Source organism: Myotis yumanensis, unplaced genomic scaffold, assembly GCF_028538775.1.
Source record: "Myotis yumanensis isolate MYYU_CA2020_CCGP unplaced genomic scaffold, mMyoYum1.0.hap1 SCAF_6, whole genome shotgun sequence".
NCBI lineage: Eukaryota > Metazoa > Chordata > Mammalia > Chiroptera > Vespertilionidae > Myotis > Myotis yumanensis.
This window is the reverse complement of record NW_027223757.1, coordinates 28,738,717-28,766,641: the sequence shown is the minus strand read 5'-3', so window position 1 is coordinate 28,766,641 and position 27,925 is coordinate 28,738,717. Positions and strand designations below refer to the sequence as shown.

The 27,925-nt window shown below is 40.4% G+C and overlaps 1 protein-coding gene across 6 annotated transcripts in view; it reads right to left on the bottom strand.

The window, feature by feature from the left end:
- Positions 1–27,925, bottom strand: part of AIG1 (androgen induced 1) — a 187,759-nt gene that overhangs the window by 75,773 nt on the left and 84,061 nt on the right. The window contains exon 4 of one of the 6 annotated variants that reach the window (XM_070417814.1): positions 21,551–21,739. The exons of the other annotated variants lie outside the window; for them this stretch is intronic. Coding sequence (XP_070273915.1) covers positions 21,710–21,739 — 30 coding nt within the window. The 3' untranslated portion in view covers positions 21,551–21,709. Of the gene's footprint in view, positions 1–21,550; positions 21,740–27,925 lie in introns of those variants that run through there. 6 annotated transcript variants of the gene reach the window in all.

The window sequence follows — 27,925 nt, the reverse complement described above, 5'->3', positions numbered from 1 at the left end:
CATGCCCAGATTGTGGGCTCGATCCCCATTAGGGGGCATGCAGGAGGCAGCCTACCAATGATTCTCTCTCATCATTGATGTTTCAATCTCTCTCTCTCTCTCCCTCTCTCTTCCTCTCTGAAATCAATAAAAATATATTGAAAATATAAAAATCCACAAACAAAAAACAAATACCACCAAAGTGCATTTTATGCTCTGCTTTCTCTGAGAACGCCTAAATCAATTGGTTACTGATGGCTTTGCCCTACTGCTGAGAGTGCTGGGGAGTAGACAGAAGGGGACCTTGGGGTGCTTTTCTTAATTTCCTTACTAAGCACTTCCTGAAGCATCTTCCATTACAGTGTTTTGGGTCTCTAACGTGATGTGTGGATTGAGATGGTAGAAATCTGAGCCTCATGGTAAATTTCACATTTGGACAAAGAAATATGTGAAGGAAGACATACAGGGGACAAAGGATCTTAAAGATCATCGGGTCCACACATCTCATGTACACATGAGGAAATTAAAGCTCTCATGAGTAGAGCAACTTTCTGGGGTGTTCAATCTATTAAATGGCAGAATTAAGACCTTACCACAGATCTCTTGACCTGCAGATCGTTGCTACTTCTATCTTATTATCCTGTCTACTGTAGTACAGTGTGTTGATTTAAGCCAGAAAAATGCATGCTTCACTGTGTGTCTAGATCCAGAAATAAATGGATCTCTTCAGCATTAAATAAGAAATATGGTAATAATAACAGCTAACATTTTTGATTGCTAACTCTATGCTAGGTACTGTCCCAAGTCCTTTGCATGGATTATTGCATCTAATCAGTCATATCATTGAGGAAGCTAGAATACCATCAGGTTGAAACTGGAAATTAGGATGAAATGAAATAATGAATGTGAAGCACTCAGCACAGGGCCTATACTGTTTTCCTAGGAATAGTTTTTGTCTAGTAAATGCGATAATTCAAGAAAGGCATTTAGAACAGTTCTTGGCTCACAGAGCATACTAAGTATTGGCTGTTATTATCACATTTTTCTCTATTTTTTTTATGTGGAACCAACCAAAGAAACTGGATCTAGATAAAAGTTATGAACCATACAAGATTCAAACCTAAGGAATATCATTGGGAGCCAGTTGCCACCAGTGGAAACCACAGTGACCACAGTGTAGCTTGGACTAAAACACTCTCAAAGGCCAAAAGTTGAAGCCAGAGACCACAGAAGAACAGAATTAAACAGGTTTGAATTGGGCCTCAGTTTCAAGGAGCTCAGAAGGTTTATTAGACATCTCCTCGTCAATCTTTACCACGTTCAAGTTGGAGGGGAAAAGTGAATGTAGTACGAAGACCTCTTTCATATGAGGGCAGTGTGCAAAGACAACACTGATCATTCAAAGCCCGTGATGAGGACCCAGTTTCCTTAATAGGAATTGGCTGATCTTTCAGCAAAGGAAAAGAATACCTCCACTAATTAAGATGAAACCACAACACTACAGCACCTGTGGCAGGTAAACCACATTGTCAATTGTCCACATGGGAATGCTTGGCATACCATGTACTTGCACACAGGAAGAAACCAGGGAAATCCAAACAGAATCCACCCCGCTGCTTCTGACTTCCTCTCCACATGCAACTAGAAAGGATTCATTCTGTTTTACTGCAGAGCGATGAACTAGGATCAATGAGTGGAAGATTCATGAAGGCAGATTTTGGTGCAAGATAAGAGAACACTTTTTTAAAATTAGAGATGTTCAACATTGAACATGCTGCCAGCTGAGGTGGTGTGTGCACTGCAGGTGATCAAGGAAGAGGCCCAGGAAACACTCATGGGGTATACTACTATTGGCATCATAATTTTCATTGTCATGGTAATCATTATCTTATTAGCATTCCACCAATTTAGATATGAGTGTTGATTTGAGTTGAAATGATTCTACCTAGAGAGGTTAAATAACAGCTAAGAGTTGCTCTCGGGTCAAAAAAAAATTGAGTTTGAATCCAGGTTCTATAATTTACTAGTTATGTGCCTTAGAGTTAAACCTTTCTAAGCCCCACTTTACTCATCTATACGATAGATATTATAATAACTACCTATTTTGTTCATATTCATTCACCAGATACTTATAAAGCATAAACTGTGGTCCACTTTTCTAGGTGTTGGGGATCTGGTGATAAATAAGGCAGACAATGTCATTATTCTCTAGGGGTTCACAGTTGAGTGTGTGTGGAGAGTCAGAAACTATACAAGTAAACATAAATATAATGACCTAACAACTAGTATTATACAAATAGTAATAAATGCTGTGAATTAAATAAGACAGCATATCTAGGATATCTTCAGTTAGGATGATAAAAAAAAGAATTCTCTTAGCAGGTTATGTATACATTGGAACCTACAATAAGGGAAAGGGCCAGCCTTGAGACATTCTAGCAGAGGAAGCAGCAAAGACCCTGTGGCCCCACCAAGCTGGACTAGTGTGTATGGAGTGGTTCAGGGTGAGTAATTCAAGATGAGGCTGGTGGTAAGGATTAAAGGAGGCAGTGCATGGGTGACCTGCACACAGGAAACATGTTATTCATGATTTGCAAAATGTTGAGAACAAGTAAGGGATCCTTCATCATGCTTATTTTTCAGGAATCGCTACCTTAAATAGTGATCTGTTTAAACTCAAGTTCTAGTAAGGAGGGGGGACCTAGCTACTTTAAAACATCACAACCAGGGATAGAGGAAGACAGAAATCTGCAAAGATTTGTAAAGACATATGTCAAACACCTGCTTCAAGGACAGGAAGTTGGGCAGGAAAATTGGGTCAAATAGAAGCAAATTTCCTAGTTGGGGAGGGCAGTAATGATAGGGAACATATGATTTTTATTCTATTTTTGCTTGTGGAAGCAATGCTGGCATGTAGGATGAGGTAATTTAAGTGTTTCCTGGATTAGCTGACAGTAGTTAAGAATAAGTTGTCCTTTTTGGACCACTTAATGCTGGCAGCTAAAGCAAGGTGGCAGGAGCATTTTCACAAGGGTACTTTCTGAAGAAGGCTAACAGGTTTCTCTTCAATGGAGAGGGAATGTGTTCCCCAAAGAATCCCACAGTAGATGGGGAAAAAATATACAAGTGAGGACAATACTAGCAGTAAATATAAGTTAATATCTTCATTCTATTTAGAGCTCATTCAAATTGCTGAAGTAAGTGAATTCACAAATGAGCAAATGCAGTCACTAAATACACAAATAAGACATTCCCTCTAAAATCACGAGATGCTGTACTTCCTTCCATTGCGTGAGTGCTGACAAGGATGTAGTGAAGCTGGTGATCTCATGCATTGGAGGGGTGATGCTGTCAATCAATACAGCCCTTCCAGAAGGAAAGCAATTTGGCAGTAGATAAACACAGTCATACCACATGACCAGTAATTCCACTTATGGGAACCTACCTTAAATAAAAATATGTGAAAAGCTCTACCCATAAAGATATGTGTTGAATAGTGTTTCAATTATTACAAACTTAGGATGGGCAAGGACTTTCAATTTAATTCAACAAATGATAATTGAATACCTACCAGTAGCTGGGTTTAATAATTTCCCTCAATAATTCATAATCACAACTTAATGACTGTGCTTTTAAAAAAGATATTTTTATTGATTTCAGAGAGGGAGAGAGAGATAGAAACATCAATGATGAGAGAGAATCATTGATAGGCTGCCTCCTGCATGCCCCCTAATGGGGACTGAGCCCACAACTTGGGCATGTGCCCTTGACCGGAACTGAACCTGGGACCCTTCAGTCCACAAGGCAACGCTCAATCTACTAAGCCAAACCAGATAGGCACGACTGTACTTTTTTCAATATTATGCAACCATTGAAAAGGAAGCTATAGAGACGCTAAGAGATTAAAAGGTTTACAATGTATTAAATTATGGTAAATTATATTTACCATAAGGTTTAGGGGGGAAAAGCAAATGAAAAAGCCCAGAAGAAAATAAACCTAAATAGTAACAATGATAAAATAATGGGTCATGTTTTATTTTTCTTTATCTTTTGGTAATGTGGTGACATTACCTTTAAAATAAAGAACAATAATAAAAATGAGAAGAGAAACAGAGAAAAATAGAGCAGTTATTAAATAAAGATTAATGAGGCAAGTATAGTTAAGAATTTTTATTTATTTAAAAATTGCTTTTAGTTGTATATCTTTAGTACTTAGGATTTATTAATTCAATAAACTATTTTATGTTAGTAGGAAAAATTATGAGGGTTCTAAACCATTGATTCATTGAACCTCACTCATGGAGGCCTTCAGAATCTCACATAAATAAAAGTTGCTCTGAAGCATAAACTTAAAAAAAATCTGCTACTTAAAAATGATGGGATAAAATCAATGCCAAAGATTTGGTGTGGAAGCACAGTAAGACTCGGATGCCCTAATGAAGATGGGGGAAGCGGCTTCTCCTCATAGGAACTCTTGCAGGTAATGGAGCAGCAGTGTCTTTTGCAAGGAGGAGATGCTATGTCCAAGAGTAAGGGAGGCTCATGGGAGCAGGGGTTTCCAGGTATTCTGTGACCCCCAAATCAACTCCTCCAATTTCCTGGGCCCTGCTCTATCCAGGAGACCCAAAGACACTGGAGTTAACACTATGACTCAAAATGCATAGCATCAAACTTTGGGTTGTTGTGTTTTTTTAATCTTTTTTGAGGCCACATAAAAGAGTCTTTTTAGATGGCCATCAAAGCTCTTGAAGTTTTCTTCTGCCTTGAACCAAGCATGTGTGGTTTGGATGTGAGATGGTCATTCTACCTCTCACTTCAGGGACCTTGGACCCCTCTTACCTTGTCTGCTTTGCTTGGCAGTGGTAATTCAAGGCCTTGCTCTGCCTCCGCAAGCAGTGACACTAGGTGAGCAGAGGTGCATTTATCTAACCCATTCACCATTGGCTGCCATGAGTGATTAGAATCCCATTCTAAATATTAAATAGGATTTTTCTGCATTTTGCCTAATCTAGGTTAGATATTAATGCCCAATTCTTCCTATTTCCCTGAGAATCTATTTCCTAAAATCCACTCCTGGGTCAGTTTATATATCAACCATAGTTATTGATTGCAGGAAATAGAAACTGATTCTGATCACCATTAACCCAACAACAAAAAAGCAATTTTCAGAAGGCTGTCAGGGGCTCAAGAACTAAGTCTAAAGAATCAGGCTCATAAAATGGCAGGAACGAGAGCTTCAGAAGTATGGTTGTGGGGACCAAGCATGATCTCACTGACATGCAGGCTCACATTATATATTAGAAAGAAATTATAAAAAATTAGTGAAAAGTGTGAAAAAATCTTAACTAAATATGTGCAGTATTGTGCAATGAAAAAATCCACTGTTGATTTCTAATTATGGCTTTACCACTAACTAGTTGTGTAACCCTGCATGAGTTACTTTACAGTTCTGAATCTTAACATGGCTTTCTGTGAAAGGAAGAACCAGATTAGAGACTGGTAAACTACAGCTTCCTTCTAACTTTCATGTTCCTTGAGTCTATACCAGGGGTGGGCAAACTTTTTGACTCGAGGGCCACAATGGGTTCTTAAACTGGACCGGAGGGCTGGAACAAAAGCATGGATGGAGTGTTTGTGTGAACTAATATAAATTCAAAGTAAACATCATTACATAAAAGGGTACGGTCTTTTTTTTTTTTAGTTTTATTCATTTCAAACGGGCCGGATCCGGCCTGCGGGCCGTAGTTCGCCCACGGCTGGTCTATACCAAGAGTGAGGACCTGTGTGAGACCCCTCCTCTCCAGTCCTATGTACTTGGGGAGACCCTGGTAGGAAAGCACAGACCACATCTGTTAAAACCTGGATGCTGCCACAGAATCCCTCTCAATATAGACCTCCAGATGTCTACTACTCATTAGGCTAAGTTTACCTGCAAGAGGAAATCAATTTGCATTCTTTGTACGATACTATCCTGCTTTCACAGGATGAGCTAAAAGAAAAGTCAAGACTTCCTAAGAACATCAGGTGAAGTCTTTGCTGGAAAGTGTCTTCAAGGCCAGCCCTTGCCCAGCTGCTAAACAACAGTTCAGCTTGCACAATCTCCCTGGCCACAGAGTCCAATATGCTATCATTCAGTCAGCCTGAAGATTTTGTGGTATAATTCAAGGAGTCCAAGTCAACAAGGGAAACAGACAACCACACAGACAATAAGCGTTCAGGAAGAGAGGTTTCCTGGGAAGGTAGATATTGACTACCATGGAAAGCACATAGGAAAGTTTAAGACTTGAGCTGAACATTGATGAACTAGGAAGGAAGCTGTGGGGTAAAGACGAGGGAGCAGTGCTAAGACATGGAGGAGAAAGAGAGAATGAGCATGTATAGCCTGGCTGAGGGACAGAGAAGTCAGCCAGAGAGGTGGGCACAGTCACCCAACAGAACAAAAGGGACCTTGGCACCAAGGTATTGTTTTTTTTCTCTGAACACTAATGAGTAGGCACTGAAGGGTACCACTTAGTAGAGCGATACAATCAATGTGTGTTTCATGAAGCTAGTTCTGGTCATAGTGAAGACTGAGAAGGGGTGAGGAGGCAGGGAAACAGCAAAAGGCTTCCATTTACCCCTCAAATCACACACTTTGCAATTGTGCTTGTTAAACAATGATCTTGTATTGTTGCACAAGAAGAACCATTCACTCAATAGTTAGTAAAGAGATACAGTGGCTAAAAATAACCTATATTCCATTTAATCCTTGCAGCCATCCTGTGAAGCCCTTTCTCACAAACGAGGTAACAGAGGCTTGTCTGAAATCTCACAGCTAGTCTAAAATCTGGCAGAGTGGGGATTGCATTAAGGTTTTCTGATCCCAAGTCCAGTGCTCTTCTCACTGCATGTTGAGAGTAACCAGCACTCCAGGCCCGACCTGTCACCCCTAAATCCAGCCCAGGCAGTACTATTTGCATGTCTTGGCAATAACATATCCTGGTGACATTAAATGCAGGAAAACACGAAGACATTTTCCTTCAGTTACTTCATGAGGCAAGGTGTTAAGAGTATTTTATTAGGCTTTGGCAAATTCTCTTAATGGGAAAAAAATGAACCATACATTTTATTGTTCTTTTGTTCAGTGCTATGGCAATCATTCAAACTGAACAATCTATGTTTCTTTATGGTTCCAACTTTCAATTTGATTACAGTCCATCTTTCCTCATTTATATGGGGAGCCATAGGAATTCTCAAAATAGACTTGTTTAAAATCTCCAATAAACTGTAATATGTAATAATTTTTATTTCTTAAAATTGTTCTTGTAGCTTTTTGTTTTCTTAGAAAGAACTTTCCAGATACCCGTTCTCTTCCCCCAAACTTTATGTTTGAGTTAAAAGCTGTCTTTCCCTCATCAAGCTATCCTACATTCTGTCAAGACACTTAAAAACCTACATTGTGATTGTCAGTTTTCTCATGATTTTCTCCACTACATAGTAAGATCCTTGAAGTCAGCAATAGGGCATTTGTTTATTTATCTTTATTATTTCCAAGCACAGTAGTTAGCATTTATATATGCTATAATATACCACAATAGCCATGGCCCAGAAATGTAAACTAACTCATGCAGGGTTATACAATGAGTTAGTGGTAAAACTAGTTGAAGATCAATTAATAAAAAGGGGCAACAGTGTAACTAACCACATGCACTTATATTTACAATTGTACTATAATAGAATATTTAGCACATTTAAGAAAAAAAACACCTTTGCTGTAATTTTATTGCAAAAAATCAAGAGCGTTAGGGACAACTTCAGGGATATGGAATCCATGGGGGCTATTTACAGGCCAATTTTGATATTTAAGACATAGGGTCACAATGTTTTTTAAGGAGTTGATCCAGAGATGGTGGCTACATGGTTCCATTTCTTCCCACAAGAAGCATAGGCCTTACAGATTAAGTCTAACTGTCTTGGTTTAAAAGCAGAAGTCTTCGAGCTTTCTTGAGTTGCTGTCTTATGAGACCAGATGTCATGCTGTGGGCACATATGCCTTTCAAATTCACTTTGATTTCTCTTGTTTGGCTGGGACTTCATAGAAGGGAGCCTCAAGTTTTGGTCCAAATTGGAGCTGAATTCAAGGGTGCTTTGGTCCCAGGCACAGACACCCAAAGCTCTTCTACACTTAGACTTCTCACCTTTTCTCCTCAAGGGTGCAGCACCCTATGGCACCACAGTTTCATTTTTTGATTCAGTTTGAAGGCCTGAACAGGTGTAACTATAAATTAATGAGACATTTTCACCAACAGATCAGAACTCATTATCTGGTTAGTCCCTTGCCCAAAACATGCCTGGAAGCCATTTCTTAGACTTGCCTTAGACCCTGCTCATATCCATGCTCTCAACCAGTCTCCAACTCTAGAACAGTTCTTTCCACCCTGACCTCTTTCTCCTTCCATTTGCTCTGCTAAGCTCACTCTTCCTCTTTTCTTCTAATTTTGAGCCCCCAAACCCTAACATCTTCAGAGTTCATGGATGCAGAGGGGAGAGTTTGTGGGGTAGAGTAAGGTGGAAAACTCAAATCAAGCCTTGTGCAGAGCAATGGGGAGCTGAGGGCTGACTGATTTCCTTCTGAGCATGTACTCTTTCCTATCCCAGGGCAGCCAGCTTGGCTGGGTAGAGGGGAGAGTAGGGGATGGCTGAATTCAGGAATGTAACTGCTGAGCTTCAAAGACTGCAGTGCTGGTGAGAAAATGGAGAGGAGAATGGGCCAGAAACATTAGCCAAGATAACTGTTCTTCAAGGATAGGTGGAATTTGAATGATTGGTGGACTACCAGTGCTTCTTAACCCAGGGTAACTTTGCTCTCCAGGAAACATTCAGCAATGTCTGCAGACATTTTTGGTTGTCACACTTGGAGGCAGAGAGGGGTTGAAACTAGTGGAAGGAAGCCAGAGAACTTGTTAAACATCCTACAATGCATCCCTCCCCTAACAAACAATGATCTGGCTCAAATATTTGCTGCTGCCGAGGCTGAGAAACACTAAGCTAAACAAAGGACCTTTGGAGCAGGTGTCATATTACATAGAAGAGTGGGGAAAATGTAGAAATTAATTTGCTGTTGGAATTTAAAAAAATAATTGATATCACATCTCATCAGCCTCTACCTTACCTACTGTTTGAGTATGAGGCACCTATAGAGACATTTTCACATACAGAAATTCCTTTGCTCTTGGTACAAGGTATGAGGCCTGCATGTCTGTTAGCTGTGGCAATTTTCCTGAATTATAAAATAGAGGTGTTTTCTTTCTTTTAATTTTTTTTAGGATGCTAGATGATCACGTTCCAGACAAAGAAACTGAATTTTAGAACAGCAGGGGGAAAGATCTAAAATAGTTTAGAAAGACTTTTGATTGGTGAATTCAAGATTAGACCATTTTATGGGTTGCTTTTAGGCAGTACAAATGTGGCAAGTTTAATTTTTAATTTCTGCAATGCTGCTCGATTTTACGATGCCACTATTTTGCTGGAGGTATGAAGCACACTATTCTTCCTCCCAAGTTACAGCCTTCCGTTGTTCCTCCAAATGTCTCATAAGAATGAAGCCTTGACAGTCTGACAGGACCTTCATCACAGCCTTCCTGCCCCCGATTATATAACACGATGGGTTGGCTGCATGCTGTCACTTTGCTTCTTTTATTTGTGTCCATCTACTTTGCTGTGGGTGCACGGCTGTGTCCTCCAGGCAACTGTAAGCTCTCAGCAGGAAAGGAGAGAGGCCCATTGCTCTAGTTGCTGGTACTTTGCACAATGGCTACAAAGTTCTGGGGCCGAAGTTGCTGAATTAGACTATTTTAATAAAGAGTGTGGCTCAAAATTGCTACAAAAATATTAATTTTTATTTCCTACCTAGCTTTTATCTGCACAACTAAATATGAGTGGTGTCCATCAGAAAGATTTTGGAATTAGTTTTTCAAAGAAAATGGCTAATACCAAGCCATGTTGGAAACTTTGAGAAGGCCAAACCTATTCACATAAAGATAAAAGCTCGGCTGTGCGTTCCCTGGCATGCTTTCTCTGGACGTCATTCCCGTCTCATTTTATTCTGAGTTAGATTGAACTAGAAATTGCCATTCACACAGACCTTTTTATTTCTCTATAGAATGGCCCCTGAAAAATCTCTGACCTGGGAGATGGCAAAGCAGATCTAATATGTTCCAAATTAAAGACATGACTGTACCAACTGAAATCCTGACAGGAAACCACCTTCTAGGCAAAATAAATATGGAAGGCTTATGCTTAGCAAAATGAGCTGTGAAAAACTGGAAATTTATTTTCTTTGTCTCCTCTCTATTTTTTCCTTAAACCCACCCTAAGGATTAAATATCAGTACGAGCGTATTTATTTTATATTCTATTCCCACTGGGAATTGAGAGCAGGGAAGAATGCTCCATCTCTATGGTTCAGTATGTTAGTTGCCTGAGCTTTCATTCTGCTACAGAACACCAAAGAACTGGTCACTTTTCAGCTCTGTGGCCAGCAACAGGAGAGTCCAGCTGGTTATACTGTGTTTATTACATAAATTAGAAGATGTGTGTGTGTGTGTGTGTGTGTGCACGTGTGTGTGCACGTGTGTATGTGTGTGTGCGCATGTGCGCGCACTGTCACGGTTGCAGGAAACCTAAATTGAAGCTTTGCTGCATGTAGCTATAATGTTCACTTGGATAATTGCTTTTTTGTAAACATAGTTTCATACACAATCTTAGCTTGCTGCTATGGAAGCAATGACATTAACAGAAATAACAGTGGTGCCACAAAACTTCAGGGATTTTTTTTAATGGAAAGGAAAATTCTAAAACTAAAAATACACTTTTTATTTGCAACTATGGGAATCCAAACACCAGAAAAACACAAAAAGGCTGCATAATTGGGCCATGGGAGGTATTCTCTCTGGTGGTTTTATGGAAAGGACAGTTATAGGATGGAACCTAAATCTTAAGTTGTTACAACTTGGGTGAAGAGTAAAAAAAAAAACCAAAAACCTGCATTCTTCACAAAAGTGTTGATATCTGTAAGTAGTGCCAGCTTTCCTAACTGTTCCAACATAACCATTGCACCACACCATTCTTATGGAGTAAAGGGGGTGACCATCTTAATGCCTCCTGAGTTTCTATTGCCTATGCCATCATGAATCCTGTCCCCTTGGCATACGGTTTTTAAACACAGACAACCACCCATCACAGAAATACTGTTTTTTACATTAATTTTTAGTGGGGGATGTCAATTGATTTTTATTTTACAGAATCCATAGAAAAATATCCAGATGGGAAAACATTGAAATATAAGAGAAATACCCTCTTTTTCCCTCAAATGTAAACAGCAACATCAGCTAGACTTGAAGGCATATTATTAATATCAGTGGCCTAGCTCATTTGAATTGGCCTCTATTAGCACTATTAGCAAAGACCATGAAATGGTTTTCTGCATGCTTGAACTTAATGATCTTCTGATTATAGCTGTAAATTATTTATATAAAAATGCTGACTCACAAAGCTTGGCTACAGAAAAATTTTCTTTCCATTAAGAAGGACCCTACTTTATATATAACTTATGCTTCCTTAAGGATTTTAAAAGTTTTAGGGGGTTAAAGAGCCAATGTTACTTTCTGTATTTTAAAGTCACTGAGTGGCTAAGGTAGGTTTATACTAACAAAACAAAAACTTGTCTGTGTTCTCCTGTTAAATAGATGTTTGAAAACAACAATGCTGGAATCCGAAAGAGAGGAGAGTGAGTTTAGGCCCTCTTTTAGCAGGCTGCAATAGCATCTTAATTTACAAAGTTGAATATATTATATCAAGAATGTTTTTATTCAGTTAAAGTTTACCTCAGTTAATTCTTCTAAAAAAATGTTATTCCAGATTTTTGGAATAGGAAGCATATGATGGTTGAAGGTTGAAAACTACCTTAAGAAAGACAAAATAAAAGTTGTTACTTAAAATAGGCCCAGAGTGAGCCCATGCCAGAGTTCCATCAGCACTGCACTGGGGAAAGCTGCCTGCTAGCTATTCACAATGGACGGTGAAGAATTCAATTCTACATTTTGCAGCTTGAGCCATGTCATCCATGTGGCTACGTCAGCCTTCATTGAAGTTTTGGATCTGAAAATACAGCTATACAAACACTGGAGCAAGTGAAAAGGTAAAAATAAAAAGTTGTGAAACAACATAGAGAGCTGGGTCATCAAAAAACCCAGATTCAGTAAATCAATAGAGATAGCCAATGTCTGATGATTTAGAGGAATGAAATCATGTAACAATTACCCTGTATTTCCATGGGCAAGTCTGTGAAAAGTTGATTCCTCAAGCACTTTTGCTCTCCATAAATTCTCACGTTGATGCTTTTCTTTTTCTTCCCTGCAATCTGTATTTTATTAAAAACTTCAGTTTGGGGAATTCTTGACTGCTGGCTGAAAGAACTGGTGCATGTCCTGGGGTGTTGTAACAGCACATTAATGCAGTATTACATTCATCAATGGCACCAGAGACATACACTATTTTAAAAAGGAAACAACTGCAAATCCACATGTGTGTTGTCTGGGCAAGTGAGATTCTGGCTTGGCAAAAGGTCACATTCTAAATTCGGCTATCCTAAAACAAATCCAATCTGTGCACTTTGTATCAACAACAGAAAACGCTGATTGAGTGAAGGTAACGTATTTATGTGTCCATCACTTATTACCAGAATATATAATGTGAAAAGAGTGAGACACGATGCTGAAGAGAAACATATCTATAAAATTAATTGTCAAACTCCCCTTTTTGTTCTTTTCTTTTTAAATTAAATTTATTGTGGTGACATTAGTTAATAAAGCAATACAGGTTGTACAACTCAATAACACATTATCTGCACAGTCCATCATGCGCTCATTGCCCAAAGTAAAGTCTCTTTCTGTCCCCATTTTCCCCCCTTCGCCCACTTCCATCTCCCCTGCTCCTAATTAGAAAATTTCTAAAGATACTTACCAAAAGGATCCAAACAGGCAGACCTGCACCAATCCACCCCACCCAACAGCCCTGTGAGTACAACAGGAGCCGAGCCACCACCGCTGCAGCTTTGAACACCTGCCAATGTCACCCTCAGGTGGCCCTGTTTTTGTTTCATTTTGTTTTTATGTAGAAGAGACTTGGGAGAGATTATCGGGATAGTTTTCATAAAATGGATTTCGCATTTTGCTACTCAAGCCCTGGAAAATGTTTTTTTCTGCTCAACCCCTTAGGTGTGGAGTGGACTGAAGCCTCAGTCGGGCTCACCTTCCAGAGAGACCGATTTCCTTTCCCCACAGCCCTGGACAGACTGGACTTTGGTAGGTGACATGAAGAACATTGAGAATATGAACCAGAAGTCTTGCAGACACTGACTTCAGATACAAGGCTGTGTGGGGCTTGCCTGCTCAAACCAGTGAAATAGACAATGATCAGAATGAGGAAACAGCGTTTTCTGTAAAATTTATGGAGAGTGGGTGGGTAGCATGGTTTTCATTATGTGAGAGTCTCCTTCCACTAGAGAGCCGTGATTTACTTGAACTCTGAAATAACTCCTTTCACTTTTTTGTTTGTTTTCATCTCAAAATTTTTATCTTTACTACCTGAACCTCTTTTCTGTTTTTTTTTGTTTGTTTGTTTGTTTGTTTGTTTGTTTTGTGTGTGTGTGTGTGTGTGTGTGTGTGTGTTTAATCTCCAGGTGAGATATGTCCCTCCACCATTCTGAGGATAATCTTTTTTTTTTTATTTGGCCAAGAGTAAACATTAGCCCTTTATTTCTGAGGATAATCTTTGCTCTCAACTTAGAATCCCAACATTGTTCAGAATCTTGTTCCCTCTACATCTCAATGGGAAATTAAAGATGGCTATAAATTCTTTGCTAATTCTCTCATTGAACTGTGACACCAAGTTCCTTTCTTCTTAAACCAGATGTGACCAATAGGATTCAGTGGGAATGTTGCTTTAAGGCTTCTGATGCTAGGTCAGAAGAAGTCCTGTGGTTTTGCTGGACCTTCTAGAACACTTCTCTGGAGTCACCGTGGAAGAAGTTGGACTATCCTGAGAGACTAGCATGACCTGGCCAACAGTCCCAGCTGAACACAGCTTTCTAGGCATCCCCACCAAGATACAAGACCATGCCAGCTGAATACAACTGGGTGATCTCTGATGATACCACTTGGAACGGAAAAATCACCCCAGTGAGCCCTGCCTCACTTCCAGACTTAGAGAATCCTGAGATGCAGTTGTTATTTAAAGCCACGAAGCTTTGGGGTAGTATGTTATGCTGTAATACTCTAACTTCTAATTTTTCCTTTTTTACCAGTTCCTTACCTTCTATGTACAAATCTACTCAGTTCTTACCAATGTTAAAATCTTTCCTCAATCCTACCTTATGATACCATAAAGCTCTGCTTCCCTCAATGGCAACCATCTTAAAAAAAACTAGTCTACCCCCACTGCATCCATGCCCTCATTTTTCATGCTTTAAACACTAGCAATCTGGCATTTACAGTCTCTATTCTAAAATGGCAGGATTTCCAAGTTGAAAGGGGCCTTAAAAGTTGCACCATCCAGCCATATGTTCTCTACTGAATTCCCCTCCATAAGGTCCCTTCTTTGTAGAAGGTGTCTTGACAATGCTCTAACTTCTCAAGGGACATGGCATTTGATGCACCCAAGGGTGCTCATTCCATCTTTGGATAGCTGAGATTGTGAGGGAGTTCTCTCTGATTCGGCATAGAATTCTTTCTCTTTAAGCCTTCCATTGATTGGTCCTAGTTCTCTTGCTCCTAATTATATAAGAAAAAGCCTAATCTCTCCAATTTGGAGGCATTTGCAATCATCAGGTAAGACATGGGCTAAGTGGTGGCAGTAGAAATGACAGTAAGATAATATGTCCAGTCGAAGACATTTTATTTGTATGCATCCTAAAATCGATGTGTAAAGTCCCAGGGTGAACTTCACAATCATCCTGTATCTTTCTATAATGTTCTTTAACTTAGGTCATGAGCCATCATTTCATTTAGTTCTGGGAAACATGGAGATAGTAGAGTACAGAATGATACAGCATCGACAGTGGTTTAAAATATGGACAGTACAGTCAGACTGCTGGGCTAGAATCCCGGCTGCAGTCCTTTCCAGCTATGTGACCTTGAGCAACTTAGCTACTAAAACTACAGCCACTTCCAGGGACAGTCAATCATGTTCAGTCATTTCACAGTCAAATTCAGAACTTAGACATAGTGAAATGAGGGTCCTGCCCTTCCCCCTCTTTTTGCCTAATAGTATCTAAATTCTAAGAAGGCCCATATGTGTCATGATATCAGGGAAGAGCCATCAGGTCCACTAGCCTCCTCTTCCTACTGATCTTTTTGGGGACAGTCAAGCACACTGACATTGTCTCTGTTTCCACAGCACGGAATCCAAATCGAGTCTGCTGATGTCATCCCGGCCACCCTTCACAGGACACTGAGGCCCTTCTGATCCCCTTCCAGGGCAGCCTCTTACATAGGACCCAGGGAATTTTAAAATGTTTCCCATATAGCCCGGACATCTCAACCAGCGGTGCTGCTTTTCAACTCCAACGTCATGCTGCTGCAAGATTTCCCTGTTAGGTGTGGCCTCTTTCAGATTGATGCCTGGAATCCAATCCTGGGTCCCTTGTACTCTGGGATTTCCCCAAACACTCCTGGGCTTTCCATGATCTCCCATCTCCTGGAGAACCAGTGCAGGGACCACCTTCTTAGGGTCCTCCAGCATCTCAGCTGCACACTCTCCTTGCGCCCACAGCTAAAGTGTTATCTTCTGTGGAACAAGAAACTTCTCAGACTTCAGCCTTCATCTTCCCCAACTCCCCTCAATTGTCAGGCTTTGGCTTTTGATAAGCAAAGCAAACCTTGAAGACATGTTTTAGGGGCTCCTATCATTTATGAATTGCATGACCCAATTGTAGACTTCAATAGACAAGAATTTGCCTCTTTGTTGTTGTTTTTTTTGCAATTAGCTTATTCTTGAAACTAAAAGCCTGAGGTAAAAAGGAATGACTAAGAAGGTGAAAACATTGGTTAGAAGTTTAAAAAAACAGTCCTACTCTAACTACAATTGATATGGTAGTACTTATTTTATTCCTGAAAACTGTTATTATATTAAATTGATGGTACATCTTATATCAATGGCACAATAGGAATAAGGGGATGAAGTTATTCAGAGTGAGTTTTCAGGCAACTTGATATAACAGAATGGGTAGGAGGGTACAAGCTGGAATCAAACAACCTGAATGTAATTCTTGGTGTCTTCAAGCAATTTACCGATTTCCTATGCCTCAGTTTCCTCGTCTGTTAAACACTGGTTGTTTTGAGGATTAGAAGAGTTCACTCATGTAGAACATTAGTGTCTGGCACACAGTAAATGCTCAAGTAGCATTTGCTATTATGCATTGGTTGTGGAAGGGAGGTATAGGAAGAGGTAAGGACAACTCAACTAACCTGCTAGATCTGCAGGTGAAATCATTGTGCCTTTCCACTGAAACACAGACATGGATAAAATGCAAGCCTGCTCTAATTTTATCCTCTTGAGATCTAGTGAAATAGAAAGTAAAGTGTTCCCAGTTCCTTGCCAAAAAGGATAATTAAGGTTACAGTTTTTCACCACTCTGGGCAAAGTAAAGGGTGGAGGTGAGGGGCACATCTGCAGATTTCTAATCCAGCTAGAAGAGCAGAATCTGCATCCCTAGGTGATCTCTGGGATTCCCTCTACTATGAACTCCCTGGGGCTGATCCTGACTGTACCCAAGAGTCTGGCTGCCCAGGACAAGTGGACCACAAAATCTTTTAAAATATATAGCTTCAATCCCACCACAAATTTAAATTTACTGCTAGCACTGGTGCCTAACTCAAACTGCTATGTTACAATGAAGTTATGTGGGAAAGCTTTATTTTTACAGCTTATACACTTCAGCTACTTGAGGGAATAGTCTGAGAATCAAAGGATATTTCATAACTAAGTGGTATTTGTGTGGGCTTCCTGGTGGAACTGACCTGTGGACCTTTTGCAAATGAAATGTTTCACATTATGGGCCCGAGCAGCAAGATAGATAGATGGTGGTGATATTTCCTGAGGGAGAACAGGGAGGGGGGTGGGAGTCCGAATTTCAGTTTTTGATGTGTTACATATGAAATACCTATGAGAAATCCAAGTGGAGGTGTTAGGTAGGTCCAGAACACAAGTGAGATATAAATGTCAGAGCTCTGTTGACTTTTCTTAGGTGAAGCCATAGAACAGGAAACCCCCTCCAGGAGAGGTTATAGAAAGTCCAGCATTGGTCCCAAGGTACCACAATATGTATAGGTTCATGGGAAAGAGTGGGTGAAGAAAATAGGAAAGAGCAGCCAGGAGAAAACCAGAGGCCAAGAAGAGAGAATTCCAAGGAACAGGAGAGGCTAGCTAGGTCACCTGTTGCTCAGAGTCAAGGGACCGGAGGAGTAAAAGGTATCCATGGGACGGGCCAACATGGAGTCACTGTGACCCCTGTGCTGAATTGAACACAGTTTCAGTGGAGTGCTGAGCCAGGATTGTGATTCAGATTGCGTTAAAAAGTGAATGGATATATTCCTAGAAGTGGGATCACTGAGTCAAATGGCAGTTCCATATTTAATTTTTTGAGGAAACTCCATACTGTTTGCCACAGTGGCTGTACCAGTCTGCATTCCCACCAGCAGTGTATAGGGTTCCCTTTTCTCCACATCCTCACCAGAACTTGTCATTTGTTGATTTGTTGGTGGTAGACATTCTGACAGGTGTGAGGTAACTCCTCATTGTTGTTTTAATTTGCATCTCTCTGATGATCGGTGACTTTGACCATTTTTCCATATGTCTCTTGGCCGTCTGTATGTACTCTTTGGAGAAGTATCTATTTAGGTCCTTTGCCCATTTTTTTAATTGGGTTGTTTGTCTTCCTTTTGTTAAGTTGCATGAGTTCCTTATATACTTTGGATATTAACCTTTTATCAGTGTATCATTGCCAAATATCTTCTCCCATTTTGTGGACTCTCTTTTCATTTCTTTTGCTGTGCAGAAGCTTTTTATTTTGACATAGTCCCATTTGTTCATTTTCTCCTTAGTTTCCTTTGCCTTAGGAGATGTACCTATAAACATATTGCTATGAAAGATGTCTGAGATTTTGCTGCCTATGGTTTCTTCTAGAATTTTTATGGTTTTATGACTTACATTTAAGTCTTTTATCCATTTTGAGTTTATTCTTGTATATGGTGTAAGTTGGTGGTCTAGTTTCATTTTTTTTGCATGTATCTGTCCAATTTTCCCGACACCATTTATTGAAAAGATTCTCTTGACTCCATGAAACCTGAAGCATCAATCAGAAAGAACATATGCACTCCTATGTTCATAGCAGCACAATTTCCAATAGCTAAGATCTAGAAACAGCCCAAGTGCCCATCAGGAGATGAATAGATAGAAAAGCTGTGGTACATTTATACCATGGAAAACTATGCAGCAGTAAAAAAGAAGAATCTCTCACCCTTTGAGACAGCATGGAGGGACCTTGAGAGTATCACACTAAGTGAAATAAGTCAGTCAGAGAAAGACAAGTGTCACATGATTGCACTCATATGTGGAATCTAAGTAACAAAATAAACTAATGAATGGAATGGATCCAGAGACATGGAAGCATGGAACAGAGTGCGGAATGTCAGAGGAAGGTGGGGGGAGGGTGGGTGGATGGGAGGTAATTAACCAAAGACCTTGTATGCATATTTGCATAACCCATGGACACAGACAATAGGGTGCTGAAGGCCTGGGGCAGGGCAGGGGCCAGGGGGAAGGGATCAATGGGGGAACAAAGGGGACATCTGTAATATGTTCAACAATAAGGAATTTAAAAAAAAAAGAGTCAATGAAAGTTAGGCAGACAACTCTTTTGAAAAGCTTAGCCTGAAGGAAATAGGAGGGAAAAAATAGAGATAAGCGGTCTCTGTGAGAGAGAGGAATACCGAGAAATACAAATCTTGCCATACCAGGGGCTCATATTTTTTTAGTGTCAACTAAAACCATTCTGTCTTTTTCACAATAATGATGTCATAATTCCCATCCTCGACTTTAATAAAACTGGCCTTAAAAAAATCTTTATTCTCTTCAGTAGTAAACTCATCTAACTACAGATTTAACTGTCAATATATGCAATTGACCAACCTCTTTCTGTGCTCCACCACATCTGGGGATGCACATCTCATCTAGAGTCTCCCATTGTCTCAAAAAGATATGCCCCCCCCCCCCAAAAATATGAATTTTCTCCATTGGGTCCACTTTACTACCTCATTTCCTTTAATGGAACATTCAGATATACTCAAAACCATTTCTTTCTTTCCTGTCAGCAGGAAACCATCTCATATTCTCTGGCTTGGAGGCTTTCTCTTGGTGGTCCCCTGCCCAGACCACTTTCCCCACCACTTCCATCTATCAAAAGCCTACCCTTTCTTTAAAGCTTATAATATCTGACCCAGGAAACTTTCCTGATCCTTCCAATTTGATATGATTTCCTAACATTTAAGCCTTTTTGTGCACTTCTTGTCAATCAGATTTATTTGAGAGACTGTCTTATCTTGCCAATTAGACTTTAAACTTAGTGGTTAGGGGCTCATCTTACTCATTTTTGCCTCCTTTGCATAACTAGATGCAGCAGGCACTCACCAAAGTTTTATTTGATTGGCTCAAAAGCAAATTGTAATGAATTCTTTAGATGAAATGAGCATTTTCCAGTTGTATGCATGTAGAATAAATAATAATACACTGGAAACTTAAGAATGCACTTAACTGGAGTACAGAAATGAGCTCATCTGAACCTCAGGGCACTGCCAAAATTTGCTTTTCTTTCCTGGAACAAGTATTTATTCCACTTTTTTATTATGGTATGAAATATTTCAAATATACCTAAAAGTAGAAAGAATAGCATAATGAACCCCCATGAACCTATCATCCAGTTTCAACAACTCAGAACATTTTCCCAGTCTTATTTTAACTATTCATCAACCCCTCTCCCTTTTTTCCCCTGTAGTATTTTAAGGCAAACTGCTGACATCATATCGTTTCACTTATATAGACCTCAGTAAATATCTCTACCATATGAGGTTTTGTTTTATAATTTAACCACATGTCACACGTAATGAAATTAATTCTAATTACTTAATATTATTTAATACCCAATCTTTGTTCGTATGGCCTCAATTTGTTGCAATCATCTTATCCAGAGAATGCCTGATTTAATAGTTACAGCCTATTTTGAAGTCATTTGTGCAAGGCACAAATTCTTGATTCTTTTAGCATGTGTTCTGGAAGAAGTTAAGGAGAAAGGAGATACTCAATTTCTGAATTACTTAGTTTCCTTGATTCATTTCCTTCCCTTCTCTGCTACTGCTGCTTTGGTTCTTTCTTATTATCATGTTTATAAAAAATGGGAAGATAAAGAAGGTGTGGCAAAGGCTGCTTTGTCCCAGAATATCTCTTGTCCCCTTCTTCTGTAAGAATATAAGGACCGGCACAAGGCCAAGCATTTAAAGATGACATATCCTGACTCTCTTGCAGTTAGACAGCAATAAGACCATGTAACTTTTTGAGCAAAGGTGATGGGTGCACTTTCTTGGTCATGCCCTTAACTGGGAAGACATCTGCCCTCTCCTCTCTTGTACCTTCTTCTTAAGGATTAAATGCAGATGTGGTGTGGTAAGCCAACTGCCACCATGCAGATGAAGAACAATCCTAGAGGATCCAGAAGCAGCCAGATGAAAGAGCCTGGGGCCTTCATTGGCCTCAGGGAGAGCTGGCCTGCCAACCCCCAGACCACCGGCTTTAAAGTACTATTAGTTTTCTATCTGTTACAGCAACTGTTATGATATCTTAATTAAGACAGAAGGTAAAACTCAACCATGTCAGTATTATAATTTTCTAAAAATCTAATGGGAGTTTCTGTTCCCAACATCACAGATAATCAAATATTCTTTGCATATGTTTCCAATTATTACTGGCTATCATTCTGTCTTAGAGCATAATGATCAACTGATGTTAGTTAACTGAGTGTGTGCCACAAAAAGCAGTGAAGTGGAAAGCTTGGCTGGATTTGGTTCCAGGAAAACTTTTATTTGAATCCTTCCCCGCTACTCCCTAGCTATGAAGATGTTATTAAACCTATATGACACTTTAAAAATCTGTAAAATGGGAATAACAGAGTTTCCTAGAAGGTTAATTATAGACAATATTAGTGTATATTAGAGGACTAAACACAGTCCTTGGTACATAGAAGTATTCAGAAAAGGTTAATTCCATCTCCTTTGGTTCCATGTGCACATAAGTCACAAGGGTCTATGACATTTTCCAATCATCTACAATCTCTGTTGCTATTCAGGCCTCTAGCACCTGTCAAAACAGCAAAGTCGCCACTGAACACTGATTAGGGGCCCTGAGGTTTACAATGCCAGTTTCTTTCTAAAGGCTATGAAAGAAGCTATAGGAAAAACTTGTGGATGGAAAGCATGGACTTTCCCCAAGAATTATATGCCCACTTTCAAGAAATATGGCCAAGCAGTGCATTAGTTAGGGCAACACGGGGCAACACAGCACACGATCCTGACATCTCAGAGGGTCTGTCTCTTTTCCACAACAATAGATGGTCCTGGTCAGCAGTGAGGCTCTGATCCGCCCAGTTACTCAAGAGTCCAGAATGGCCGGCCAGGCTGGAACCAAAAGGTGGGAGGATTAAGTGGGAGGTATTTATGAGCCAGACCTGGAAGTGATTTCATAACTTCCACTCACATTCCAATGTCACATGAATCCTACGGTCAGAACAAATTGCAAGGGATGCTGGGAAGAGCAGTCTGGTGAGTGTCCAGGGAGAAGGGAAATGAATGTGGGGACCAGCTAGCAGTATCTGCTGTAAGCAGTTGGCTTGAGAGATGATTTACTGAACTATTTTATTTAGCTTCAACTTGGGCAGTGGAAGAATATACTTAGAAACACTTGCTCAAAAACTTCTATTAACAGTGTCTCACAAAAATCTTGGACAGGGACACCAACAAGGTGGTGATTGCGGGGGTGGAGGGTGGAGCTGGAAGAGGGCAGAGAAGGGATAAAAGGTGACGGAAAAAATAAAATGAAATAAATCTTTCAATGATACCAAAAGTTTAGGAAAGATAATTTTAAAAAAAATATATTTTATTGATTTTTTACAGATAGGAAGGGAGAGGGATAGAGCGTTAGAAACATCAATGAGAGAGAAACATCGATCAGCTGCCTCCTGCACACCCCCCACTGGGTATGTGCCCGCAACCCAGGTACATGCCCTTGACCGGAATCGAACCTCGGACCCTTGAGTCCGCAGGCCGACGCTCTACCCACTGAGCCAAACCGGCCAGGGCGAAAGATAATTTTTAAGAGAATTGATCAGAAAAACAATCCCAAATCCCTCCAAGTGACTTCAGTAAGTAATAGTAATTACTTTAAAATGTTAGTGGCAGAAAATGTAAATTATTTTAGTTAGAAAAAGACTCAAATTCGGGCCATTTTCCTCTAGGAAAAAATAAGCACTTTGTTTAACAAAGTATTTGAACTTTTAAGAAATTCTCAGGAGCCATTAACTTCAAGTCATCTTTCCCTAAACAGTGATGTCCTAGTTACTAGATCAACAGTGCACAGGTGGCCCAGAAACCACACACATTCGTCATGGCCATCGCCAGAGTCTCAGATACATGGTGAAACTCACTCAGAAGCTGTAGACTATTATGTTTCACTATAATGATATTTCCAGAAATAAAGAGAATTACACATTAATAAAGCAATGAAACTATGCAGGTAACCATGACGACTGCTGCAAATTCAATAACACTTTATACTCCTGAAGAGTCTTTCCTTCTCTCGCCACCTTTTTTTTAATTGCCAGAAAGATTAGAGAAATTATGAGAAAGAACTGGGAAGCATCTGTATCTCATCTGTACTCTCATACCTCCAAAGATGTCATGGGTAGGCTGAGCTCATTATAATACCAACTTCGCAGCAACCTCTGAAAATGCCCTTCCTGGCTCCTACCTGCATATTTATCCTGAGAAACAGCCAATGCATGAAGCCCATAGACCAATGTTTTTAAATAACATTTGACCAGAGACTATTTTTCCAAGTCAAGTCTAATTTTATCTATTTTCTGAAATATACTTCTACTTCTGAATCCTCACAAAAACAAATGGCTTTCTCTAACGACGTCCACAGAAATTTCTGAAAGCTCTTACATATCAAATCAAATTTCAGAACATTTTTGAAAAAGACATAATTGAAATCATGCAGTTTTCCAATTAATCAAATTGTGTTTTTGTTACTTTTTGTGTTTATTGCTTCAGACAAATGAGAAGTCAGAAATGGGAGGAATTATTTTAAAGTTTCTCAAGGGATGTGCAAAACAAGTAACTTCTTTTTACTATATTTCTGCATATCCTCCTGTGATTTATCCTTAGTATGTATAGATTGACACTCAGGTCAATATGGAAAAAAAATTAAGTGGTAGAAAGAACACCAAAGGCCATTATCGTGTGGCTGGGGGAACTTCTGACCTTGCTAAGGACGTATGTTAGAAATAGCAAGTCATTCACTGGAGAAAACGGAGCTGAGGCCGGTAAGGGAAAACCATCTACCTCTAATGCTGTTTCTCAATCTGCCCTTGTTTCTGGCTTCGAAGATGAAACCATTCATCTTCCCTCCTCTTAAAAATTGCCATATTAATGGGATCTTTTTTAAAACTGTGTTTTGTTTTTTAGGTAGACTCCTCTTTTCTCTGTTGGTTTGTTCCCTTGTAGTCATTTTGCCACTCCTCAGCCCTGTGTCAGCTGCTGACGTCTGTGGCCCAGGGTGTTACTGACCTGCCTTCTTCCCGAAGTGCCCTCCTCTCTCGGCTTCCTTTCTCTCTGAGCTATTCTTCAGCCCCTGTGATGGTGTCTTCTCAGTTTTTCCCCCTTGCAGTGTGGGTGTTGACCAAAGCTCCATTCTCAGACTTCTTGTTTTCCATCCCAAATCCAGGCTGCCCCTGTCAATTCTTCTCCTTCCACCCTGAAGGAGGAAGCCTTCTAAAATGCTCATCTGACCCCACTTTTCTTCTGTTTAAAATCCTTCAAAAACTTCCCCTCAAGGTATTGGAATCAAGTTCAGTGTCTTTGGCCAGCACACTGGGCATTTTGGGGCCGGCCATGGGCGACCTCCCAGTGTCCTTGCCTCCTTGCACATCTTTTGCTGTGGGACCACACTTCAGGCGGTTTGTCCAACATATGGTGGTATTCCTGACTGCATATGCTGTTCCTCCACCTGAGTCACCTTTTTCAGCCCTCCCAACCCTCCACCCGTCTCTCTAACGTGTAAATCGAATCATCTTCCTCATGCAAAACTTTGCCATCCTTTTGTTTCCTTAAAGATAAAACCTACACTAGCTGTTGGTAGTGAGGCTGTCCCAGATCTGAGCCCCTTCTTGTTTCTCTAACTACAGCGTCAGCTATGCCCCACCTTGACTCCATTTCCAGATATATCCAATTAGTTTGCATTCTCTAAATGCATCATGCATGGAAATTCTCCCCAAATCATTGCAACTGCTCTAGACTCCCAATTTCAGCTCCTGAAAACTAGTTACCGGTGCTCTCCCCCACTTTTTGGAACTTTAACTTTTCTCCCTTGACTAACTGTTTGTTTGTTTTTTAGAGGAACAATTTCAGTACCCAGAAAAGTCTTAGACATAAGAGTATTAAGCAGTTATTTGTTGGGCAAATATCCATGAATGGGTTAATCTCTCACTATGCCTCCTTCCCATTCCCTGGATGAGGCTCACTTCCTGGGGATCACTCACAATGGAGGTCTCCCTCTTTCCAGTGTGAATAGCAGAGAGAACTTCATTTCTTCTTTTTCTGTTCTGGAGAGCTGCAGATGTGCCCTAAGAACTTTGTTTTGTTTGTTTGTTTTTAAAATATATTTTATTGATTTTTTACAGAGAGGAAGGGAGAGGGATAGAGAGTTAGAAACATCAATGAGCGAGAAGCATCGATCAGCTGCCTCCTGCACGCCCCCTACTGGGGATGTGCCCGCAGCCAAGGTACATGCCCTTGAACGGAATCGAACCCGGGACCCTTGAGTCCACGGGCCGACGCTCTATCCACTGAGCCAAACGGTTAGGGCTGCCCTAAGAACTTTGGATGCCATCTCTGGTGGCAGTAATGATGGGAAGCATGCTGGGGGCCACATGCCAAGAGGCAGAGGGGGTAGGGAGATCAAGCACACATTTTCCAGAGATCCCGGGTTAGTGTGGGTTGGGAGCCCACAGGAAAACAAGGGTGAGCCCAGAAGGATAAAGAAGACCTTTAGTTTTCTGTCCATACATTAAACTGTATAACTTGAAATTATCCAAAAAATATGTGGATTAAAGAAATTTCTAAGTATAGCCCTCTCTCCCCCAAAGCTATGATATCCTGATGAGAGAATGTCTCATATATAAAAAAATATTCATTTGCATGTGACTTCTACCTTCTGTTCAATGGAGCAGGGGAAGGGGAGGAAAAATAATTTCCTTATAATTCACTTGCAATTCTTCCCAACCCTCTTCTGCATTTTACTGATCATAACGGAAGCTATTTGTTTCTCTTAATCTTTTTTCTTTCGTTAATAGTTTCTTCCATCTATTGCTGAATTACCAGAAAAAAGGTTATCTCCTCACTTTCCCCGTTAACCACTTAGGTTCTTTTACCCTCAGTTGCCCCTTTTGTGAAATGGGAATAATAATAGGGTTGTGAGGACTGAGTGGACAATATCTATACAGTGCTGACCACAGCGAGAGGGAGAAGAGTGATATTTGCTAGCTGTGCTCATGGTCCTTTACATTCCATTTATGAATGATAGAAGGAAATGCAAGAGATGAATCTCCGTTAAGGAAAAGGAAAGTAGTAAGTCTTATGATGACGTTAAAATATAAAGCTGGAGCCAACAACGTCTTGGTCCTCTTTAAAGGAACCAGAACTGCCCTTCAGAATTGCTGAAGTCACTCAGTTACCAACCTTATTGCTCACTCTCTAGTGTAAGGCCCTGTTCTAGGTCAACTGGAGGGCACAGAAAGAGACCATCAAAGAATTCCAGAAGTCTCGGCTATTTCTTTTGTATTTATGTAACGTGTATTCAATTTCTCAAAAGGGCAAAGAAACTTGCAATGAAATGCTCAGGGTAGTAAATATCAACACAAAATAAAAAAACAGACAAAAATATATGGTGAGAAAAAAGGAGAGGACACTGCACTAGGAGTCTCAGGTGAGCTGGCTATGGTGTGAGAGAAATCAATGGCATCAGAATAGAGGCTGAAACAGCTTGCATTGGTGAAAGGAAGACCAGCATCAGGAGAGGAAGTCTCTTTTCCATTACTAAGTTGGAGGTACAGATTAGTGCATTGACACTTATACAAAAACTAGAGGCCCGATTCACGAAATTTGTGCAAGAGGCTCGGCCTTCACAGCTCCAGCTGGCCCTCGCAGCCCCGGCTGGCCCTTGCAGCCCCTCGCAGCTCCGGCTGGCTCTTGCAGCTCTTCACAGCCCCTTGCAGGTACAGATTAGTGCATTGACACTTATACAAAAACTAAAAGCCCAATTCACGAAATCTGTGCAAGGGGCTCGGCATTCACAGCCCCAGCTGGCCCTCGCAGCCCTGGCTGGCCCTTGCAGCCCCTTGCAACCTTGGCTGGCCCTCGCAGCCTCTTGCAACCTTGGCTGGCCCTCGCAGCCCCTCACAGCTCCGGCTAGCCCTCACAGTCCCGGCTTCGTCTGGAAGGTCATCCGGAAGGATGTCCAGAAGGTCGTTCAGCTGTTCGGTCTAATTAGCATATTAGCTCTTTATCATATAGGATACTGAGTAAAATAATAAGAGCTCTGTCCAGAGTGGTTTTGCAGAACAGGCAGCTTGGGTGGGCAGAGAGTGCCTGGAGTCGGACAGGCTTGGTTCGCATCTGGCTCTGCTGCAGAGTGTCTTCCCATCTGTGAAGGTCTCTGAGTCTCAGCTCCTCTTCTGAGAAATGGTGATAAAGATCTCGATGCCCAGGGTTACTCAGGGTTAAATGAGAGAGTCAAAAAGTAAGTGGCTGGCCCATGGCAGGTATTTAACAAAGATTTAGTTCCTCTCTATCCCCAGGTACAGCCTATGAGAGGCATCATTATTTCCTGTAAATAGGTATCAATTTCAATTGTCATATAATATTTTTTCATAAAAATGGATGAATCATAGGTCATCTATCAGTACAATTATTTGGCTGTCTCATCCGCTGGATTATAAGCTCCACAAGGAGAGGGGTCTTTCCTGCTTTCCTTCTGGCATAAGTGGTAAGGAGCATGTCACACACAGTATGTGATTCATCGATTTCTGTTGTAGAAAGGAAAGGTTTTGATTGAGGATTTATTAATATGGTCTAAGTGTGTTGCTTTTTGGTGGTCAGCCTAAAACACACACGTGGCTGCAGAGACCCTCAAGAAAGAATGGCTTTTGCTCCATTGACTGGCACTCTCAAATATCAACATTGGATGATTGAACATCTTCAGGCTCCTCAAATTAACTTTGCTTTCCCTCCAGCACCAGCATTTAAGTGAAAAGTTTTAAGCTACTCCAAAATGGATTTTATTTCTTTTATGTTCTTTAGCTCAACAAGTTTTTAATATTATAGTCTACTATTTATCACTGTAAATGCACAATCTTTCGATTTCAAAACAGAATGAGCAGAGTTTATAAGCTCGCCTCAAAAATTAATTACCACTTACAAAACAAAATTTCTGTGGGGAAATACGTTCTCAGTTTCCAATGACTGGCTCATAAACTTCTGAAATCCAAGCCCATTTGTATTTCAAGGTTGTCTATAACATATCCATAA